The sequence below is a fragment of the Perca fluviatilis genome, chromosome 19, assembly GCF_010015445.1.
Source record: "Perca fluviatilis chromosome 19, GENO_Pfluv_1.0, whole genome shotgun sequence".
NCBI classification, from domain to species: Eukaryota; Metazoa; Chordata; class Actinopteri; order Perciformes; family Percidae; genus Perca; species Perca fluviatilis.
The window spans coordinates 23,410,767-23,434,579 of NC_053130.1; the positions used below are offsets into that span (position 1 = coordinate 23,410,767).

At 42.9% G+C, this 23,813-nt stretch overlaps 1 protein-coding gene across 11 annotated transcripts in view; it reads right to left on the reverse strand.

The window, feature by feature from the left end:
• The window catches only part of lyst (lysosomal trafficking regulator), a 73,762-nt gene that overhangs the window by 19,476 nt on the left and 30,473 nt on the right, over positions 1-23,813 (reverse strand). For 5 of the 11 annotated variants that reach the window (XM_039783594.1, XM_039783587.1, XM_039783593.1 and 2 more), the window contains 15 exons: positions 22,899-22,989; positions 18,985-21,091; positions 12,436-13,384; positions 12,168-12,353; positions 9,480-9,636; positions 6,982-7,193; positions 6,786-6,852; positions 6,245-6,354; positions 4,690-5,059; positions 4,442-4,598; positions 4,154-4,327; positions 3,892-4,052; positions 2,703-2,893; positions 1,798-2,043; positions 259-432 (listed from right to left, as the gene is read on the reverse strand). In XM_039783594.1, coding sequence (XP_039639528.1) covers positions 259-432; positions 1,798-2,043; positions 2,703-2,893; positions 3,892-4,052; positions 4,154-4,327; positions 4,442-4,598; positions 4,690-5,059; positions 6,245-6,354; positions 6,786-6,852; positions 6,982-7,193; positions 9,480-9,636; positions 12,168-12,353; positions 12,436-13,384; positions 18,985-21,091; positions 22,899-22,989 — 5,352 coding nt within the window. The remainder of the gene's footprint in view (positions 1-258; positions 433-1,797; positions 2,044-2,702; positions 2,894-3,891; positions 4,053-4,153; positions 4,328-4,441; positions 4,599-4,689; positions 5,060-6,244; positions 6,355-6,785; positions 6,853-6,981; positions 7,194-9,479; positions 9,637-12,167; positions 12,354-12,435; positions 13,385-18,984; positions 21,092-22,898; positions 22,990-23,813) is intronic. The other 6 variants (XM_039783595.1, XM_039783589.1, XM_039783591.1 and 3 more) reach the window with 5 other exon arrangements.

The following is a 23,813-nucleotide window of genomic DNA, read 5'->3' on the forward strand; positions in this document are numbered from 1 at the left end:
GTTTCATCAAGTCAGACAGAATCCAATTCAGCGCACAGCCATCACACAGATCAATTACAGACACAGCTAGAGGGTCAAGTAACAGCAGGGTCACCAACACTGGCTCAGAGAGGCACCAGTGTGTCGGGCAGGATCAGATTCATGGTAAAAAAAAAAAAAAGAAAATAGACCTACAAGTGCCAGTGAATAAGTTTTACTGCACAGATCAGCAGAGGTTGTGAGTACAGAAGATAGCAAAGAGTTCATGGTGTGACTCACTTTCAGCATATGATATCCCACAATGCATTTGGACTTGATGAGGACCTGGTGGATCATTGAGTATCCATGGTAACAGTCCATTTCATGGATGCGGTGTTGGTTAAACTTGGACAAAGACAGCAGCACCCTCAGGGCCAGAGCCTGGGTCTTCTCACAGTCACTCAGCTCCACCGTCTGACAGCGCAGACCCAGAGATGAGGGACAGAGGAACAGAAGGACACGGAACAAACATGCATGAATGTGAACAATGCAGGCCTGCAAATGGAATTTTAAAACATTATTTCACACTGTCCCTGCTACAGTTTTTGTGTTCTCACAAAGGCACACAGCGAGCCGAATATGAAACTAATATCAGACTTTGTCTGTAAAAGTGACAATAAACTACGGTCCGTATTGGCAAGTAGTAACAACAAGTTTAACAAAACCAATATGACTTCCCTCATCCTACACAGGGAGGAGGCCTGTAACTGACATAATTAATAAGGTCACATTGTCTGCATCAGAGGAGTGACGTGACTAATTACAGAGTTTATTTTTTATTTTTATTTTCTTATTCATTTTATTTCTTAGGGACCATGTACAATTTGTAACATAAATGTTGCCATTTGATGCATTTTACCAGAGTTAGCCTTAGGCTAATTTACATCTGCAGTCCCTAGGCAGGGCACAAACAAGGGTAAAAACATGTCAATATCTAACAAAACAACAAGACAGATCACAAATCTTACATCAATATAATGCACATTGTCTCACACACACACACACTCACACACACACACAGACACACACACACACACACAGTACATGAGGTAATTTTTTGCCTTAAATATACTTCTTTGTCATTAATCTTTTGGGCTTAGAAATAATGTCCTTCCAGTGCTGGTCATGAATTAGTATGAAGCAGCATAAAGACTTCAAAATTAAATGGGTTTCTGCAACTAATGATCATTTTCATAATTAATGAATCTGTAATTTAGATGTTTGGTCTATAAAACATCAGAAATCTGTGAGAAATGCCAACCATAATTTCCAAGAGCCCAAGGTGACGTCGAAGACATTACATTTATTATAATGCTAAGACAAGGAAAAGCAGCAAATTCTCAGATTTCAGAAGCTGTAATCATTAAATGTTTGGCATTTGTGCTTGAAAATGACTTAAATGATTATTCGATAATCAAAATAGTTGGCTGTAAATTTTAATAATAAAAATCTCTCTTTTCTATGACATCCAATTAATGAGCGTTTATGACTGTGACTGTGATGTTTGTCTTCCCGTTGCGAAGCAGTATTAGAAGAAGAGCTGACAAGCAGAAGTTAATGCAACATGTGACATTATGATACACATTCTTCTACATTGCTGTGATGAGAGTTATCCGTCAAATCTACTGAAGTTTTCTGGTTTACTAAATCCAACTGTCACTTTTCCCTCTCTGGAATACATCCATCTAAACCTAAAGTATTCCAGAAATATCACAACAACTGGGATTCACGACCTCTCTGACTAAGCTAGAGCTCCATGAAAAATGTGGCCCCTCCTACCTGTGCAAAGAGGAAGACAAAATTTCCTGTTCCTCCGATTTTGTGCAGGACGCTCTGCAGGCCTTGGGTTTCAGTGGGGAGCAGAGCTCTGAGGGAGTTGGGCTCCAGGGAAACACTCTGCACTTCCTTGGAGCTGAACGGCCGCTGGGTGACCACAGTCTTGGCCTGACCCTTCAGTCGGATTACAGGCTCATAGATAGTGTATACTCTAGGACTGCTGGGAGCATACACTACTGCCAAGCTCTCCTATACAGAAACACAATCCACATAATAATCATTTTCAGGCAAAACTTTCATCCCGTAACTTTTTTGTTACAGTTTTAGGTATTCACTGTAGTCAATTTAATAGCACTTTTTGATGAAATTCAATTAGACCCAAGCAAGGAGGCCAGCTGGTTTGGAGCTACAATTTCTTGCATGGATTTAGACCTGGATTAGATTTGGTAAGAGCACAACCGAAATTATAAAAATGTAGAGAGAAAATCATTCATTATTCTTACTTACTCCCTTCTCTTCTTCTTTTATCAGCAGAGTTATTATCAACAAAGCCATTAATGGGAGAAAATTTATTTTCAGTCTTATGGAAATAGCTGTAGCTTAACTGTAATAGCTTTTTCCATTTTTGAAAAAAAAAATGCTTCCTGCCGTGCAGTATCATTAATGAGAGCTAATTGGGACAGAACATTATTCATACACCGTGAAATTAAAATATAAATGAGACATAGCAGGGATTTAATTTCAGAGCACTTGAATCACACAGTACAGGTTTAACAGCAGTGTCAATCTGCATTTTGACATGCAGAAATTGGGTGAAACAACAGTGACAATAAAACGTTTATTTTTCTATTTCGTGTTTTTGTGTTGTGATTTGGATGTTGAGTTAATGCTTCATGTAAAGAACTTACAACCAAAGCTGTTGTGTCCACATCTGTATTTTTCATCAGAAGCTCTCGTACTTGCTCACACTTTAGGCCTTCCAGAGTGACAAATTTGGAGACCGTCCCACTGGGCTTGCCATATTTGCAGGGCATGATCGAGGTCAGGTCAGGCCCACTGGTGTATAGGTAGAGGGCCTCCTCAGATCCTATTCTGCATCCTGACATATGGAGGCAAACAGAGTTACAATTACGCTTCTAATGAGACAAACACTGCAAATTTCTGTTATTGTGGAAGCCGGAAAACAGAATTGGGGGGGGGGTATCTCTCTCACACACACACACACACACACACACACACACACACACACACACACACACACACACACACACACACACACACACACACACACACACACACACACACACACACACACACACAGTACTAATTTTACAAATAACCCATAAAGTAATAACATATGAAGTGACGCAAAGCGAGACCCTTGACACCTTGATGTTTTATTTCTTGTTTTCATGAAACTCACAGTCCTCCTTTACCAAGAAGAAACGGTTACCTACAACAGCGGAGAGGCTAATGCTTGTCTGAAGACATCAGCTGGGTTCACACGTTGACATTGCAGAAAGGCAAGCCATTCACAGTCAATTAGAGAAGTATTCAGTTAACCTCCTGAGAGAATGCTGAGAATCTACAGCACCCACCACACCCACCACATCACACCAGCAACATCCTTTTACACTACTTCTACACTGGTTTTGAAATATAACTGCAACACAAACCATTACTGTACAATTATGCACAGTATATATTCACAGTACATAATGCTTATTAGAGAGAAGTTGGTAATTATTGTACCACCAGGGAGCAGCACTGAGGTGGAACAGATCAAATTGTATAAAAGGATCAGTGGGTCGAGCAGGCGCACATATACTGAGAGGTTTATGCCTCGACGCAGAGGTCCAGGGTTCGAATCCGACCTGTGACGATTTCCTGCATGTCTCATTTCTTACCTAGCTGTCCTGTCAAATTAAAGGTCGAAAAGCCCCATAAAGAATCTTTAAAAAAAATATTGTATAAAGAATTACAACAGATTGCACTATGAATGTAGTAAGATAATAAAAGGTAATGAGTGACTGACTGGGATTAAGTGTCAAAGAGAGCTTACAGACACATGATTCCAGTTGCATAAAGAGGTCCTACCATTAAAGAGAAGCACAGTGCCCATGCTCCAGTGTCCACCCTGCTTCAACAGCTCCTCGGAGGACGGCGTACAGTGGCCCAACATGCAGAAGGTTTTGTTGCTGTCAGATGATAAACTGGACTTTCTTGGTAGGGTGTATTCCAAAGAAACCTCACATTTCCTGGAACGGAGGGAAGGTTTAATGAAGGCTCATGTTCACTCATTTACCAGATTTAAAACTGAACTGCCACAGTATTACCCTTGCTATTAAATGTTCCTCACCTGATGCCACACACCCAGACAACCACACGGCCGTGGATGTTCTTCTTGCCCTCTGGCTGCTGGGCGTAAGTGAGGCCGAGGTGCTGCCATTGGCCTGCTCGGAGTAGTTCCTCACCAGAATCTGCCTGTGCAAGCAGTCCTGCTTTTATCTCATCGTTTGGGTCTATACAAATCCTGAGGGAACAGCACATTACAATACTTCAAGGTCCATAAATTATTTAGATTAAGAAAGAGTAACACATTCATCACACACATCTGTAGTAGACTGTAGTCTACACCGGAGCTCACCTGAATGTGAGAGAGCCTGTAGAGAAGTCTGCCCACACTTGAAGCATCAGTGCCTTGGAGCCCATGGACAGAATATGAATGAGACCTTCCTCTACTAATCTCGTCCCAGCCTGAGAGGAGCTATGAAGGGACTCCGCTGCAGACGGGTTACTCTCCTCTGGAAAACAATGATGAAAGAATCTCAAAACCAGTTCATATGTATGGACTTAAGGCATGAAAAGGGTCTTGGTGTAGGATCTGTGGCTCACCGTGCTCTTTGTCCCCATCCTTCTCCTCCTGCTCTGCCACTCTCAGCCACATAGAGGCACTGAAGCCACTAGCCATGTGGGGCCAGCAGTTCTGCCCTACCAGGGGCAAGTGGAGAGGAGCAATGTGCCAGGGAGAGGAACGGAGGTGACTTGGTCGATACTCGGTATCCCCCTCCCTGCGCCCAGGAGACAGTTTGCCCTTCCAGAGCAAACCAACACTTTTCCCTCCAGCAGCACCGTTCGGTCTGGAGCCAGTGGACACCCCTCCTGGGGTTGAAGCCCCAACGATTATTGGAAAGGTCAGGAAGTGAAGAGGTACTATATTCACGTTGGCTTCTACGATTTGTAGGATGCCTTTAAGTAAAATCTCCTGCAGGCGACAAAGTAAATAGGGAGTGAGAAAGATTTTTTTTTTGATTTGATTAAAAAATTAAAAATAAAAACACTTGATAGATTTGTGCTTACTCTGCATATTTACAATTAAGATATGTTTGGATCCCTAACTTAAGTGAAGAAAAAACCCCCGGAAAAACATGACATACACACATTACTGAGCAGTTTAATTGCTTTCACAGTCTGATCCATCTAAAAAACAGCTCAGCATTAAACCTAAGGTAACCCTAAGAGTCTTGATAGAATGCAGAAAAACACTCTAAAATAGAAAACCCTGGGTAGCAGTACAAAAAGAGTAAAAAAAAAAAAAATCATATGTGACCACTGCAGTTACAGACATGTCTCTTTTTCATAGACGGAAAACAGTTCACGTCACTACGTTGACATGGTTAAAAATAAACCCCTCTCTTCCCTTTTTGGAACCTATTTCTTCAACACAGTTTATTAATGATGTCTGCTGCCGGATTCCAATTAAACACAGACCTGTGGTAATAAGTTGTAGAAACACATCTGTTCTGTACCCATTGGTGTTAATTGTATATAGAATAAAGTAAGCCGAGGGGAGTGTTACTGTATGTGTTGATAAGATTTAAAGAACCAAGAAGTGAGAAGAGTGTGTCACAGGAAGGGTGTCTTACAAACAGGGGTTAAAGTGGGCTGGAATGATCCGGAGCGGTGTTTCAGCACTTTCGATTTAAAAAGTAAATTAATTGAATTGGCAGTTTCGCTTGTCAGTGTTTCCCGTTTGTTTAAAATAATGCCAAATATCCATTCCAGTGTTTTCGCTATTCAAACTCAACTCCTGGCAATTGTTTCTGGTGTTCTTCACCAATGTTTTGGAAGAAGGAAATAACGAGAGTAACAGGTGAACTAGCTTTAAAACAGTTTTCTTCAAGTGCTGTGTAGTGGATAGAGACTTTAAAGTAAGAAACGTTAAAGTCTAAACGTTACTTTAAAGTTTAAATTTGAGTGTATAACACTTTCTAGGGTCTTAGGGTTCCCCCACCTGCCAGATTTCACTTTAACCCCTGATTACAAACACGTTCTTGTTCCTGCTGAAAAATGAATTGTGCTGACAGTGTGAGCATAAGCTATCAGTGTCAACACCCTGAACATAAACTGACAGTGCATTGCTGAGTGACTGATAGAGTTTGCTATTTACAGTAGGTGGGGTCTTCTCCAAGAAGAGGCGAATCAATAGAGCCAGTTCCTCCGCTGTGATTTGCTGGCTCACCATGGCAACCAGCAGCTCCACTAGCACAGCCTGGCAATCTGAAGGTAGACCAATGAAGAGCAGATTATGTTAACAGTTTTCATTCACTTGGGCATGCACCAGAACACGACAGGCAAAAAAACAAAAACACAACAGCATCACTGCCTGCTTTGCTCTCAGCGAAAAATATATATGAAAGAAAAAGAAAAAAGCCACAGACACGTGGCAATAACTTACAATGCCAAATAAGATAAACACAAATTCTATATATAAAATCAATCCATTGGGTACAGATGTCCCAGGGAATAACTACAATTATTCAGAATGAGTATGACGTTTGAACCCTGAGGACCCAGTCAAAATGTCAGCAGCAGGAAAAAATCTATCTTAGGAAGGCACCAAACTGAGTGTACCCAATGTTTTCACACATGTCACACATGAATAATCTCCAACAGTGTCAGATAAATATAAACCAGAATATATAACAAACCTGTAAATGAGGGGTCTGTTTGGCTGAGGATGTTGTGAAAGCCAGACAGGATGGTTTTGACTCCTCCCTGTAAACCAGAACAAAGGGTCAGTCGTATTCCTCAGAGCACAGTTGAGGAGAAAAGTAAGACACACACATACAGCTCAGGCAGTTAAGAGTAGTAGAAAGAAGAAGAAGAAGAAGGGGTCAGACCAACCTGTTCATAGAGCAGGGCAGCATTGCGGTGGTTGGCATGCACAGCACCTAGCAGGCTGTGAAACACATGACTCAGAACCTCCAGGTCTGGGGAGCCAGTGGCGAGTAGCTTCAGCTCCATAATGCAGATCTCCGGGAACAGCAGCACGCCACGCCTGGGCCCGTCTGCCACCGCCACAAACTCACGCAGCACAGCAGACTCCACCTTTACTCCTAAGAGAACCACCACAACACAACAGGGCAAGATCAGAGACACAACAAGAGACTCGCACACAGACAGGGAGAGATGATAAACGTCACGCTGACTGGCACGCCACACACCCTTACACAGAACGCACACTGGCCGGCCGTGTTGCTGAAACCTCTTCACAATCCACAGGCATTCCCTGCTTAGCTTGGAGGCAGCTCATGAAAATGAATAAGCCTGAGTCCTGTGCTCAGCCACAGAGCATCATGGGAGTACCCTCATGATTTACAGGAGAGCAGCCGAGCAGGCTCTCACGCAGCTTCTGGGACCTCCTTTTATTAATGAAGCTTGCTCTCTCTCCCTATGCACAGCTACACAGTTTGCCTCCAGCTAACACTCACACATCCAGATATATACTGCGGTCAGTAAATATAAACTAAAAGCCGTAAATGCAGACTCAGCAATGTTAAATTAAATTGCAGCAAACCATTAGTTTGCATTTCATGTAATTTTGCGCAGTTTTCGGAAAAAAAAAATGTACTCGTTGGTCCACAAATAATTTCGATTAACCTCTTCTCACATCTCGCATAACAGAATAAAAGGCAAAGTGTAAATAATTTTGTTTAATATTGCTGTATTACTTGCATAAATAAACGGATGTGTACTCAGTGCACTCAGTTCTGCCTTTCTGCTGCTTTCAGTAATTTGCTAAAATACAACAAATTGCTCGTCTAATTGAAAAAACCCGAAAGGTCTGACTATGAATAGGCTTACAACTACACACAATAAACCAACATATAATCAACTTCACAAACCGACTCCAACAAATATAGCAGCATCACACCACACCACATTTCTTGAACAGCGATAAAGGGAGGAAAGGTCTCTCTCCATTCATTTCTTTCAGAACCAGAAAATAACAGGAGATATGCTAAGGTTTTCAGAGACAAGACAAGCCACAGCTCTCACCGCTGTTGCTTGTGGCCCGAGCAGAGGCCTACAGAGCTGCATTACACACGGGCTTGCAGCCTGAGACATCAGCCATAAAACGCCCGCCGCTTAGGAAGAGACATGGCGTTGAGGCTGCGGTTACACTCAAACACACAGAGGGATGAGGAGAGGAGATGATGAGCTACGCCTCGTGTGTGCGCTGTCCATGTGAGGTGTAAAATTGTATTTGAAAAAAGACATTATTGTATAATAATCAAGATCAAGAAAATGGCTCAAGCTTTGTGTCATATTTCTGTGGAGCCTGACATGAAAAAAAATCTATACATTTTTATTTCTCCAATTCCGGAGGGCCCTTTCATGCTCAGGGGCCCCTGAGCACATGCCCAGACAGCCCACTGGTAAATCCAGAAATGGTCTAGCATGAGGTAAGCATTTAAGATTGACTGTTTTCCAGGATACAATAGTTTTCCAGGAAGTTAAAGTCTCCATTTGATGGCTTTAGGTCACAAGATTCAGCTCATGCGGCCACAGAGTGTACTTGCCTGCAGTTGTAAAATGCAAAACAATGATTGTATTCTGAGGGGATGAAAAAGTAAAAAGGGTGTAATCAGGCCACGTTCTTAACCGGTGAGACCAGAGTGGAGAGGCAGAGCTAACACAAGAGGCTGTTGTGAGGGGAAAAAAGGCGCTCAGGCCTGTTTTTTTTGCTATGTCATATGTATGTAATATAAACTAGCCACTTGTTATTGCCAAATATCCTCCACAGCAAACCAAAAGAGGATGTGGTTTTCTTTATACTGCAAATTGCTTAAAACCCATGATGCTGCTCAATATAAAATACTCCAGTTAATGCAAGGAAATGCAATAATGCAAAATAAGTCAACAAATGCGTTGAGTGATGAATTCAATAGTGGGAGAAGCAAGATTTCCCAAGGCTAAAAATCAGCAGGCTTTAAAGGCTGAGACCAATACATGACCTCTCAATCCATCAAGTTTAGCCTGCTGACATTTATCAACAATCAAAATAAAATATTACAGAAGACAGAGTATATGAAGTAAAAGTGATTAACAGCGTTCTTAAAATAAGCCCGGGGAAATAAAAAGAGTGAAAGATCTGCAGTGGAAGACTGCAAAAAAAACAGTACAAAGTAGCGTCGAACCAGCCAAAGTTACTATCATTAGGAGTGTGTACAGTAGCTGTGGATTCTTGAGGAGGCGTAAATGGGAGTAAGAGAGGGAGTGTGTGTGTGGTGTGGCAGTGAGTGTGTGTGTGTGTGTGTGTGTGTGTGTGTGTGTGTGTGTGTGTGTGTGTGTGTGTGTGTGTGTGTGTGTGTGTGGTGTGGCAGTGAGTGTGGACCTACCCTCTTCCTGCTTGGCCATGTCTTCAGGGTTGCTTTCGCTGTCAGCGTCGTAGCCCTCCTCCTCCCCCAGGGGCTTGACGCCACAGCTCTGCACCTCGTCCACCTCCTCAGACAGATCGCCTGCTGGGGCCACCCCTTCCGCTGACACCTGGAGCTTCTGACAGAAAGAGAGTGAGAGAGGAAGAGAGAGAGAGAGAGAGAGAGAGAGAGAGAGAGAGAGAGAGAGAGAGAGAGAGAGAGAGAGAGAGAGAGAGAGAGAGAGGAGGGAAGGCAAGAAAAATTCATGAATTTCAATCCCTTACAGTCCAAGTACAACAAGATCATCACCTAGTTAACTGTCAAACTAATAAGATAAAATATATTTTCGCAAGAGCTTACCCAATCCGTTTAAAAAAAAAAAAAAAAAAAAACTAAAAACAGAATGTTATGCTAAAATATACCAAGCATGACAAGCAGCGATCCTACCACTAATACAGCAAATAATTTGTCAACAAAATGTTTTCAAGTGATGAGGTGGGGGGGAAAAGTACAAGATTTTGGTCATAAGACAAAATGTCAGCTGACTTGCAGCGCACTCGCACAGCCCAGTTCCTTGCTGTGAACGGCCAGTCGTCATATGTGCCTGTAGGCAAACACACAACTACACACACGCACTAAAGTAAACAGTCAAACTCTAAACCGTTTACCAGTTCAAAAGAAGGGGCGTACTGTAATACACACCTATATTCCTTTCCGCATAATACTAGACAGCTTTGATATTCAATTGTGGGTGAAGTGAACATTTCAAAGAATAGTCCTTCAGTGGACAAACTTTGTGGTGGAAGACTAATCTTGGAGCTTCATCCTACATACTTATAATGGTTAAGTGAACATCACACTCTGCTGAGCTCACGAAGAAAGAACTAAGCTCTTAGGAAATAGGTAAATCTATTATATAAAAAGCTAAATCCCCCAGTGTTGGAACAGGCTTAGTCAGACAGGCATTTTAAGACTTGTGAAAAACACATCTAAGGCTGTGAGATAGGAGGCACCCACCATAAGGCGGGTAGTCAGTTCAGGGAGGACAGCCAGAAAGAAAAAACTATTAGGTTTTGACATTGTTTTTTTGGTTTTGGAACAAATAAATAAAGCAGCATGAAAGCAGTTACATACGTGTCTCGACATGTGTATATTTCAACGGATTTATTCTTTATACTTGTATGAAGCCTATGTCAAATGAACTTACATTAACGTGTAAAAATCTTTAAAACAAAAGTACCATCAGTGACCCGTTTGGGTTTCAAAATGAGTCTAAACAAGGGCTATCATTATGCACGTCTGCTGTTTTGTTGCACATCGGGCAGATAACAGCTGCTTAGCAACATAGTGTGAGTGGCCATACACAGCCGCCCTGATGCTTGACGACGCTCGGCTGGAAAATGGTTTCCCTTTCATTGTACAGTTCGCTCCTAAATAAACACCACTGCTCTATATATTTTTGCCGTGGTGGTCAGCCAAAGAAGCAGTATGTGGTGACTGAACACAATCTGCTTAATTCTACTGTAATAATTTGATATGAAATATGGAAATATGGATCGTTTGTGTTAATAAATAAATAAAGTGAATCAAGCAAAGCTGTCTTGTCCCCTTGACAGTGACTCATTGGGCACATTGGTTGAAAGATAAGTTCATATCATTGGGTAGCACACAACAAGATGCAGTTTTTCTGATCACACGTGCTTGTTTAAAATTGTATGATCTCTCTTGACTAAGTTCTCACCCCTGTCTAACACCTTCAGAAGCATTTGCTCTTTTGTTGAAACGACTGATGAGAATGTGTTTGATGAAAGGGCAAGACAAGTATTTTTTGGCATCTTAAGCCCCTATTTTAGAGCTGACAGTAGAAAGACAACAGGGAATTAGGGGAGAGAGACAGGACATGCAACAAAGGCTTATGTTCAGGAAAGATGGACTAGTTGCTGGTTTAAGGGGAGGATTTTTTCAGTTGTGTGGAAATATGTGCATAAGGTGTAAACAAAAACATTTATGGTTTTAATTAGAAATTAAACAAAGTTTCATTCTATCGAGCAGAGGCTGTCCAGAAGATTAGTAGGGTAACATTTTGCCAAGAGCTTTTTACTGATGAATAGGGTTTGGCATCATTTTGATTTGAACTATTCTGATTCCAATTCCCATTCTTCCTTTTGATTCCGGTTCTTATCGATTCTTGATTCCCGATTCTTTGAGCGGTGGAGTTGAAACCACGCAACATGCTTATTTCACAGATAAGAGGAACATTTTATTTTAATTCAATGATGATTTACAGTTTTACTGGGCTTTTCCAACGTAAAATAAAGCCACACTAGAACGGCGCTTACCGTGCTTATGGCTGCAACACAACAAGCGCCTGGAAGTGCGGTGGCTGCTACGGAAACCCAATCTTGTGCATGTTAAATTTGGAACCGATGATCGGATTCGAAACCAAGTTTTCCAAAAGATTCCAATAAAGAAAGATTCAATTGGAATAGTAAGTTTTGAAACGATTCCAAGTTGGAACTGGTTCCTGATGCCCAATCCTACTAACGAACATAGATAGCACCTCCTGTAGCTGCAGAGGAATCAAGTGTCTGATTGGCTATAACCTGGACTTGCCTCGTGTAGCTAAACAAAAACTTGAGAATATAAAAAAGTTGCAGTAACTTCACTCACAGTTTCTCCCAAGGCAGGACTCACCCTGTCTGGCTTCTCCTCAGGGGGATCAGGACAGGATGATACCTCTGCCAAAGCCACTCTCAGGAGAGAGTCAAACAGAGGAACAGCAAGGTCAGAGTTCACCACCCCTGAGCGAGAGAGCTGGTCTCTCACCTCAAACAGGGTCTCTTCCACTGACTGGAGCTATAGACGAGAGGAGACATAGCATTTTATGTGGTTGATGTGGTCAGGGATTAGCTGATCAGTATGATATTAAACTACATACCTGATAAGAAAGCTCAGAATCTATCCTCTGCAGGGCCGAGTTTGCACTGTGCAGACATATAGCCAGCAAGGCCTCAAGGAGACGAATACTTTGTAGTTGCCATTCTTCCTCCAGCTTCTTTGCTGGATCTTTGGTCTTTCCCTCAGCTGGACCGGTGCTGAGGGTGTCGGCTGAATCACGAGTTGTCTCCTCCAGTCCCAGTGAGGTAGCTGGGGCTGTAGACTCAGGGCTGCCTTTGCCCTTACCATCCCTCTTCTTCTTTGCTTTCCCATCCTTGGTCTTACAGGAAAGTTTCTGAATAACCATGGCCATAAGGCGCAAGCAGACATCCAGTCCTCCTAGCCTGAAGAACTGCCTCTGAAACAAGGGGCTGGCCAGGTAGATCCACCGACACACTGACCAAACATCTGCAGCCCGTCGCAACTGCTCTTTGGAGGGCAGAGCCACGCTGTCTGGGGACAGGTAAGGCAGTCGCCCGCCAAAAGGTTCACTGGCTGTACTGTCGTAACCTGAAGTGTCTTCAGAGTCATTAACTGAGTCCCGGTCAGAATCGGCCTCTTTGCTAACACAGAGGAAGGCCACACACAAGAAGAGGTTTATAACATGGAGGTGGGTCTCTGCTCGGCTGCGCCCTGGTCCACGGCCCTGCCCACTCCGGCTTTTATTACGCGGATATGCCTCCTTTAGGCCTTCGTAGAACTTGCTGAGGCTCTGTGGGCCCTCTCCAGCCCCTCGGGACGCCAGTTCCTCAGCCAGGCCCAAGACGGCCTCCCTTTCTTCAGCATCAACACACTCTACCTCCTGAAGCACCCCGTCAGCCTGCTGGTGTCCAATGCCTATTATTAGAGTCTCAAACACCTTCAAAGCCAAAGAGCGTGTCTGGTCTAGGTAGACAAGCTCCGTCACCTGATTGAGCCCGTTACAACTGACGAAAAGGTCTCTGATCACCCTGGAACAGAAAGTATTTAAAACTAAGCAAAGTAAAGCAGAGAATGGACATAAACATTACACACTTTCAATATCAATATGGGTAAATAGCAATACTCATAATTCAACACTTCCAACACTACACTATGCCATTCATTGACTTAAAAATTACCCCCAGGAATAATATATATGCATGTGCCTCTCACTGGCCAAGGATAGGATGAATATGGTAGTAAAAAGGGTTAATTGCACACATTTAAACTCTTCTAGATCTCCCAGCAATTAAAATAAATGGCACCACTCAGTCTAATCTAACAAACTATACAACTAGTCAGCAGTCAGCAGATATAATTTCCACCAGGACACAATAGCACCTTTAAATATAGAAGTCAACTTCTATTAACATGATAAATTAACTGTGAAGGACACTACATGCCAAGTTTGATCATAAACACACCTGCTATGTAAAGTTCCATCTTTATATACTGCATTTGCTTTATTATCTAATTTTTGTTGTGAATTTGTTATTTTACTGAGCCACAAAGACACAGTTTAGTCACATTGTGTCAAAGGTATCTGAATGTGAATTATATGTTTAGTTAGCAAAACAAAGTCAACATTTGACCCTTTTAAATGGGTTTCCTACTGGTATACACCCACTATCAAGGTAGTGATAAATAAATTACACTATTACAATGCAGGGTAAATTAACTTAATGGGTCACCTCTGAGGGAAGGTTAAATCAACATTTGGTAAGAAAAAACAAACACTCTCACGAGATGTGCTGACATTACAGTATACACTGACTGAAAAGAAAAACACTTTAATCTCAGCATGGGATTATTCAACCAGTGTGTTAAGGAACTGAAACAGATGTTCACTTGAAGCTTTGAGCTCAGTGCATGAAATAGGTACATTTAATAAATAATAAACTTGCTGATATTTTTCTTCAATCTGAACCCTTTCTCCAGCTGTCCTCTAAATGTATGCAGAGTTGATTAATTCAGCTTTTTCAGAACATTTCCTCTTTTCATTAGGGGTGTGCAAGTCCATCAGGATGACTAGCCATTAGCATGAATATGTAATGTTCTCATTTGAAAAATAGGGTGCTCTGTCATGTAGAAAGCCACAGGAGTGGTGAAAGATGATGAAGAGGCAGGCACGATGTATGGTACTTCTGTAGCATTATTTAAGCCATTTAGGTGAAGGATAAGAAAATTAAACAAAAATTATTTCATCATTATCATATCCTTTGTCATATAAATACACTACTGAAGTGTGTGAGAATACCAACCACTTAACAATTTAACGCTTATTGTCTGAGCCTTGTCCCAAACTACCAATATTCCCATTGTGACCTCAGATGGCTAAGAAACTACATTTTCAGCTTGTGTAAATGTTTGAATACACTGTTGGGGAGAAAACTGAGATTCAAAGAATTATAATATATGTAGCCCACCAGATGGAGCTGTACACGCTAACCTAGTGAGATTGACCATATACGCAAGTATAGGTGGTTTCGCCCTGTACAGAGGCAGTTCACTAAGCATCCTTCATCAAGTTAATGTTTTCTTAATCTGGATGTGCAGTAAAGATTGCAATTTGGTTGCCATTTTCAGTATATTTGTTTTTTATTACTAAGACCAGTTGTACGTAACTTTTGAGCAACCACTGTTTTATTGATCATGCGTGCTATGACCTGAAGTTTCAATAAAGTTGTACAATTGTGATAAAACAGGCTTAATCTAAATTTTCAATGTGGAATTTTTTTTTTTTTTAGAGCTGTTTTGAACAGCAAAGAATTAATAGACATTACACTCGTATAGCAACAGTAAGTTGATTATTGTCTCAATTTAACAGCCAATTCTGTCTTTTGCCCTCACTGTAGTGGTAGATATTTTAGTCAAGAGTCAAGAGTACGGATGAAAACCTGTTCTGAAAATTCTGAAATTAAGACTTGAGTATTGGCTCTTGCCTAACTCACACTTTTATTGGTACGCTACAATGGAATTCATAAAGTATTTTTTGTTATTATTAAAAAATAAATCGTGAACAAAAAAGGTATTCAAATGTACATCCCTGCAACAGCCAATTATATTAATGAGCTTCCTCATGTACATTACAAATATCCATTGAGCAGCAGTAGCTCGGTGTTTGAACAAAAGGTACATAAAGGGAAAAAAAAACATGACGTTAAGTTTAAGTAGAACATCACTCATCAGAAAGTAAAATTATATGAATATAAGACTTGTATAAAGATGCCTTTTACATAAGCATAAGGACCTACTGTGGGTACGGAAAGTATTCAGACCCCTTTAAATTTTTCATTCTTTGTTTCATTGCAGCAATTTGCTAAAATCAAAAAAGTCCATTTTATTTCTCATTAATGTACACTCATCACCCCATCTTGACAGAAAAAAACAGAAATGTAGAAATCTTTGCAAATTTATTAAAAAAGAAAAACTGAAATATCACATGGTCATAAGTATTCAGACCCTTTGCTGTGACACTCATATTTAACTCACATGCTGTCCATTTCTTCTGATCCTCCTTGAGATGGTTCTACTCCTTCATTGGAGTCCTGCTGTGTTTAATTAAACTGACTGGACTTGATTAGGAAAGGCACACATCTGTCTATATAAGACCTTACAGCTCACAGTGCATGTCAGAGCAAATGAGAATCATGAGGTCGAAGGAACTGCCCAAGGAGTTCAGAGACAGAATTGTGGCAAGGCACAAATCTGGCCAAGGTTACAAAAGAATGTCTGCAGCACTCAAGGTTCCTAAGAGCACAGTGGCCTCCATAATCCTTAAATGGAAGAAGTTTGGGACGACCAGAACTCTTCCTAGACCTGGCTGTCCAGCCAAACTGAGCAATCGTGGGAGAAGAGCCTTGGTGAGAGAGGTAAAGAAGAACCCAAAGATCACTGTGGCTGAGCTCCAGAGATGCAGTAGGGAGATGGGAGAAAGTTCCACAAAGTCAACTATCACTGCAGCCCTCCACCAGTCGGGGCTTTATGGCAGAGTGGCCCGACGGAAGCCTCTCCTCAGTGCAAGACCTATAAAAGCCCGCATAGAGTTTGCCAAAAAACACATGAAGGACTCCCAGACTATGAAAAATAAGATTCTCTGGTCTGATGAGACCAAGATTGAACTTTTTGGCATTAATTCTAAGTGGTATGTGTGGAGAAAACCAGGCACTGCTCATCACCTGCCCAATACAATCCCAACATGGTGGTGGCAGAATCATGCTATGGGGGTGTTTTTCAGCTGCAGGGAAAGGGCGACTGGTTGCAATTGAAGGAAAGATGAATGCGGCCAAGTACAGAGATATCCTGGAAGAAAACCTCATCCAGAGTGCTCAGGACCTCAGACTGGGCCGAAGGTTCACCTTCCAACAAGACAATGACCCCAAGCACACAGCTAAAATAACAAAGGAGTGGCTTCGGAAAACAACTCTGTGACCATTCTTGACTGGCCCAGCCAGAGCCCTGAGCTTGATTTTAGCAAATGGCTGCAATGAAACAAAGAGTGACAAATTTAAAGGGGTCTGAATACTTTCCGTACCCACTGTAAAATTGTCTCTAAAGTGTATTTTGAGGACAAACATCACAGCTGTAAAGACTTTGAATTCCAGTCAAACCTGCACAGAGCAGAACAACATACTCTGAATTTTAATAAGGAAACCAATCTGCTGACAGATTGCTTCAAAGCATCCATCCATCGTCTATACACACTGATCCTGTTTAGGGTCATATGGGGACTCAACCTGTCCCAGCATGTACTGGGCAGGAGCCGGTAAACAACCTAGACAGGTCATGCTGGCGCGCGCGCACACACACACACACACACACACACACACACACACACACACACACACAAGGGATGGGCGATATAGACGATATGCAATATAAACGATACAAAATTGGCCTATGATAGAGATTTTAATTATATTGCACTATCGCGATAAATCATGTTGATGACGCAATCTACCCGCGAAGTTTAGAGCCACGAGCTGCAACGCGTCATCGTCATCTTGAGTAAACATGACTAAAAGCGAAACAAGGAGCTGGTGAAAAAGACCGGTGCAACATCAATTATTTGGACTTGGTTTGGATTTAAGCCGCTACAACGGAGCTGTGGTCGAGCCGTACCGTGGAGCCTTTCACCAGCCTGACCATTCACTATATAACGGACGATTGGAATCTTGGCAGCCGGTGTTTGCAGACGTTGTACTTCCCCGCTGAACATACAGCCCAGAGTACGTGTGCGCGTGTGCGCAGCGGCGGAGTGGGACCAAAAAATGTACCGGGACGTTTACGGCCCCTGCCGTATGGGTTGAGCAGAGGCTGCACCGTCTGACCAGCAGGCAGCCGCGCCAGGCCGCCAGATGGTGTTGCTAACAACTTGTAATGTATAACTATTATCAGACCGGCCCACGGGAAAAGTCCCGACTCGTGTGCTCTCAAATGCGTTACATTAGGCTGCAGGTAAGAAACTTTGTTTGAAATATGTTTTTATTTAAAGTATCTGTACATCTTTGCCTAATACTGAAAGTATTTCCAGTACAGTGTCTGTTCCTTAACTAAACAGACACTTTCTTTGTCAAAGTCTCTGCAACTAGTGTACTTGAATTTTATTCATCTGCAACATTATGTTGTATAATTACAGTTTTGAACAATAAATGCACGTTTAGCAGTTTGGTTTTCCTTAGGGTCTATGTAACCTGGTCTGAAATGGTTCTATTAAAATTTATATATCGCAATATATATTGTTATCGCAAGAGGCTGCAATGTATATCGCAATATGGATTTTAGGCCATATCGCCCATCCCTAAACCAACACACACACACACACACACACACACACACACACACACACACACACACACACACACACACACACACACACACACACACACACACACACACACACACACACACACACACACACACACACACACAGTCTCTGAATTGCCTCACAGCTGAGAACTCAATTTTCAACTGACAATATAACAAAACTAAAAACCTAATTAATACAGTACAGTAATATGCATACCAATTCAATTTTGGCAGCATTTTGTTAAATGTATCTAGACAAAAACCACAAGCACCTGCTTTAGCCTGACTACTGTACTCGTAACAGTATTATATAAACAGTCAATAATCTTTCATCTGTCACTCAGTCCACAGAGCTGTAATAAATTATTGATGAGCATCAATTAGCAATGACCTGAAGAGACAGATCTAATGACAAACAATGTCCAAGTGGATTAGGTGTCTACCTTGAGCTTGATTGTATTCGTTTTATAAAAAGGAGCCATCCATTTCTTTTGTAAGAAATTTACCAACCATCTGGATCACTTTATTGTAATGAGAGATTAGCCCATACACAGATTATTGATGCTTCTGCACATTGACTTAACCCGAAATCTGCTTGCAGCTACACATCTTTCTACCTAAAAAATTAAACCTATCTTTGGTAGAAAACTGAAATGCTGTCCAATACTACAGTGAAAGCTCGGAGGGACTGACTAAAACAACCACTAAAAAAAGATAAGACGACCAAAGAAAAGTTGGACTTAAGTAAAACACAACTTTAAACTGATCTAAAACCACTCACCTTGATTTGAGAAGGGCAGGTAACGTTTGCAGGTAAATGAGCAGTACCTCCACAGGTAGGCACTGCGTGTGATAGCTGCAGACCTGAGTACAGACAGTGGAAACCCCCAGCTGTTGGGAATGGTGGGCCAGCTCTACCCCTCTCTGCAGCACAGGGTTAAAGATGTGTGTGTAGAGCTGCCACTGCACTATAGCATTGCCCCGCAGGGTCAGGTGGCACACATGGCCAGCTATCTGCTGGCTCAGCTGCCAGTCCTCACCAAACACTAGCTCCTGATAGGCCTCCAGAGCATCCCACTTCCACAGCATGTCCTCTGCCCCCCCTCCACTTGGCAGAATACCCTGGGAGCGGTAGCACATACTGGTAGATATGGCTGAGGGTTCCCCGTGCTGCAGTGTCTCTTCCAGGCCTGGCAGCTGGCTGCTGTCCAGAGTGCAGATGTTACAGGAGGCCAGTTTGGCTTTTTCTGAGGGTTGCCCCCCACCAAGCTGGTCTAGGATCAGTCGGCCCAGAACACTGAGAATATGAGACTGGTAACTACGCAGACCTGGAGCTTGGAAGACATGTAGTAGGGGTCCTACAACAGAACGGGGGTCCATACAACAGCATATTCCAACAGCCTGCACCCCAGCCAGTACCTGCAACACAGCTGGCCCACTGGGGGACAGTCGCTGCAAGAGCCGCAAACATTGGTGAGCATAGGCAGCAAGGCAGCAGCAGCGCTCGGGGTAACGCACTGTGTCACTCTCCATCTCTTCCTTGCCTTCCCCATCTTCTTCAAAGGGGTTGCGTCTGGCAGTCTGCTTGAAAGCAGAGACGGGCAAACCTGAAAGGTCTCGGTGATGATGCAGGAAGTGGGAATATTCACAGCGACGGTGGCGGCGTCTGGCACACACAGACTGATGCAGCTGCTCCGATTTTGCCTTCTTGACAGCACTGATGATCTTAAAGACCCCTGCGATTAGACCTCGTAGCCTCTCTGAAGCTTCACCTCCTACTTCAGAATCCCTGGCCCTGCCAAGTCCCTCCAGCCGCAGCACTGTGGCCTCAAACAGCTCCAGGCCGCGGTGCTGGACAAACTCATGGATCAGCTCCAGCGCCTGGCTAAAGAAAAAGGGGTTGGGTGTGGAAGCCTGTAGGCAACCCAGCAGCACTTGTAGTACTCCCTCTAGAAGCTCTGGCAGCAGTAGCGCCCTGTGGCGATAGCGGGAGAATGAAAAGTCATCCTGGACCTCCTGCAGGGTCTTCTTAGGCCGAGGAGCAAAGGGGTCGTTCTGTCTGTCCAAGCAGCTCCGAATTTTGAGGGTGGCTCTCAGCAGGTCTGTCAGGCTGCGTCTCAGGCTATCTGGGAGGGTTTCATTTAGACTCACATCCACTGACATCAGGTGCAGGATGGTGCGTAGAAGCATCCGCTGGACCAGCGCAATGGGCTCTTCCGTCCAGCCTCCAGCAAGCTCCTCTGCCCCCGTTGCACCTCCACCTCCACCCCCTCCCCCTGGACTGCAGCAATCTCCAAACTCAGTCAAGATCTCAGTGAGAGTAGGTACGACGCTGACTGCCAGGCCAGGGTTGTGGTTGATGCTCATGTCAAATTTACAAACCTTCTCCAGCAGGGAAAGCAACACATGGCAGAGATCAAAGGGCGAGTTTTCCATGCGGTTGAAAATTGATATTGCAGCTGGGTCAGTCAGGGTTTCGGTGTCCGCTGTATGGGACCCAGGGGCTCGGGGGTGGGGGTATGGTGCACTCATGGTTTCTGTAGTGGTGGTGGATTTCAACTGTGAGGCCTCTGAACGATGATGCTGACAGCTTACTCGGATGGTGGAGCCATGTGACCGTCGGCTCCTTGCACCACCGGGACCTGGGACAGCTTTGTCTTCAGGGTTGGCTTCTGAATCTGAGGTAGAAACCTGAGACTTCCGAGCATCCTTTACAGAGTATCTCTGCGCTGTCCTGCGTGACCTCCGCGACTTCCAGGAGCCGCTGCCAATACGGGACCTCTTCCCAGAGTTCTGTTCATCTGTCACAGCCTTCTGTCCTGCTCTGAGAGGCGCGGCCTTCACCTCCCGGCTAAGGAATACCTCCAGTAGGGACGGCAGGGTGAAATCTGTCAACATAGAGAAATCTCGGTTTCATTCTGAACATACATGAAAGCCTACAAACCAATGTACTTCTAGACATATACTGGTATTTATGAGTCCCACCTAACTTGTACACTGATGTCATACTGGATTAATGTCTGCCTAGGTCACATTTAAGGTATTGAGGCTTAAAAGCAACATATATCAAACACCAGCCATTTAGAATTTTTAATTTCCAAAAAACAATTCTAAAGATATCCAAAAAAAAGTAAGATAAGTAACATAAAGCTCAGCTGCAGGTCAGCAGCCATTCTGTGTTTCTTTAAACACACTCAGTGACTAAGAATTAATTAAAGTAAAAATGTCTAGGCTCCATGTTAGATAGGATTAGCAGTAATGTACTAAATACCGGTGTCATCCTGAGGTCACAGGCCTCTGCAAACACTACTCTTCTCCTGTTGTGTGGCTGTTTGTAGCGCTAAAATTCAACATTAAGTTAGTCTTGCATTGCCAGACCATACTCCAGCGCTGTGTCAGTGCTGGAGTATGGTCTGGCTACACCGCTCATCTATTTTGGGATAGTGGAGAAAAAAAAAAAACACTCTGGGTAAAAGATACAAACAACCCAATCACAACCTCACTGGACTTAGCTTTATCCCAGCAATCTACGTTCTGTAAAGGCCCAGACACACCGAGCCAATAATCGGCCGTCTGACAGTCTGGCGAGGTCAGTGACTCGAGTCTGTTCAGTGTGTTCCATGCTGTAGTCCGTCCGAGGGGCCTTCGGCCTTCATTTTGGCCGATTTGACATGTATAATCGGAAGGGCGGGCACTGCCAGCAGTCGGACTCAAATGACCCATCTGATTGGTAGAGTGCTAACCCGGAAACAAGCGGGATGGGCGTGACTAGAGTCTCTCAAAATCTGACGGAAATCTTTTAAACTGACCTTTGTCGATCTGAAACGAAGACAGATTCATCAACTGCATGGCCTATTTCTCGCTTAAAATGTTTTCAGAAACACGTTTCGGTGAACTATTTTAGTACAATACGAAATTGTATTCTGAACAAGCCGCCATGACAGTCCGGAGAAACCAGACCCACGTGACACGACAATACAGATTTGCGCCGCCTGCTGTTATGGAGACGTTTTACGTCTCGCACACGTGCAGAACATACGTTCAAGTCGGCGTCGCTTCAGTGTGTTCCGAGGCACTTTTTGGACCTCGGGGAGCCGACTGATCCGTCCGACTGCCTTTTCTGCCGACGTTCAGCTGTCGGCTCGGTGTGTCTGGGCCTTAAGCCAGACTAACATAAAGGAGACACTGACTACAATGACTAACATCAAATTCATCAATCTCAAAATGAGCGCAGTACACTGTTAAGTAAAGAAAATATATTAATAATAAAAATGTGATAAGAACACCACAGACACCATTTACAGTCAAAAGCAATGTGCACACATTCCACTGCCTTCACATAAACCGAAGCTAATGCTGAAAAATGGCTTAGCCTTAATAATTGGTAAAGGATGATGTAAAAGATGGAAGATTAAGCAAATATACTGTATAAATAAACAAAGCTGAAGAACATTTCTGGCCCATGAAATGTAATCTGGAGTGCCTTTCAGTTCGTCTCTACAAACGATTGGACTATAGAGTTTGCAAATCACAGAGAACTGTAAAGCGCAGCAAATTTCACACTCATAAAAGGAAGGAAGTAATTGAAATCGTTAGTTACAAACCAGGAATACGAGGTAGTCACATGCCATTACAGCTGTGCTGCTAACATTGATATTAACATCAGTAATAGAGTAAGTATTTGTGGGTACTGACCTGGGGCTTTTTCCTCCTGCACAGGGATCTTCCAGACCAGCGGTAGTAGAGACAGCAGCAAAGTGAGCAGCTCCTCCCGGCAGGTCAATTCCTGAGAGTGCAACAAAACACACTGAGGTTACCTAAAAAGTTTCCCCTGCCCCTCTTCCTTTGGTCACACTCTGAAGTCACAAGTAGACACTCCCATCAAGATAAACTCTTGTCTATATTCAGAACAAATGTCCCTTTGCATTTCACTACTTTCAAAAGAGAGAATATATCTACTCTGAATTTGCTTTGTATTTAACTTTTTTTCCAAAACTTTTATCCCAGGAGTTTTTTGTTTATTTGTGTGCATTTAGTTAGCTAGTTAGTTAGTCTTCAGTGAAATGTGTCAGGAAGCAATGTAGCATCTACATGACAGCCTTACTTCCAATACCTCGGGGATCTCATGTCTATTCAGGGCATACCTCACAACAGAGAGAGAACAAACTCCTTCATGTGTTAATTAAAAAAACATCAATAAACTCCTTTCCGTGCGAATTAAAAATGATCAGCTTGCTGATTTTACAAGACTGTTAAAACCGTATTACAGTGCAATACAATATTTTCTTTTAAAAGGAGAATTCCGGTCGATTTTAACACGTAGCTCTGTTGTTTGTAAATTTGGAGCGCTGTCAGTAGCGAGAAAAAAACGGAAACAATCGGTGCTGCCTTCACCGTGTTATCCTCCTGCTAGTGGTAGCACCCAGGAGACTGAAAAAGACTTTTAAAACGTGCTTTTAGCCTCTTAACATGTTCGAAATGTCATTAAAAGTGCCTACCCATATGAAGTGATTCCTTCCGAGTGAACACAGTGAATCTGACTGCAGTAGATAGATGAAATGCATGAAAGTCTAATTCAGCTCTGTTTAGTTCCAGTGTTGATACTGCAAG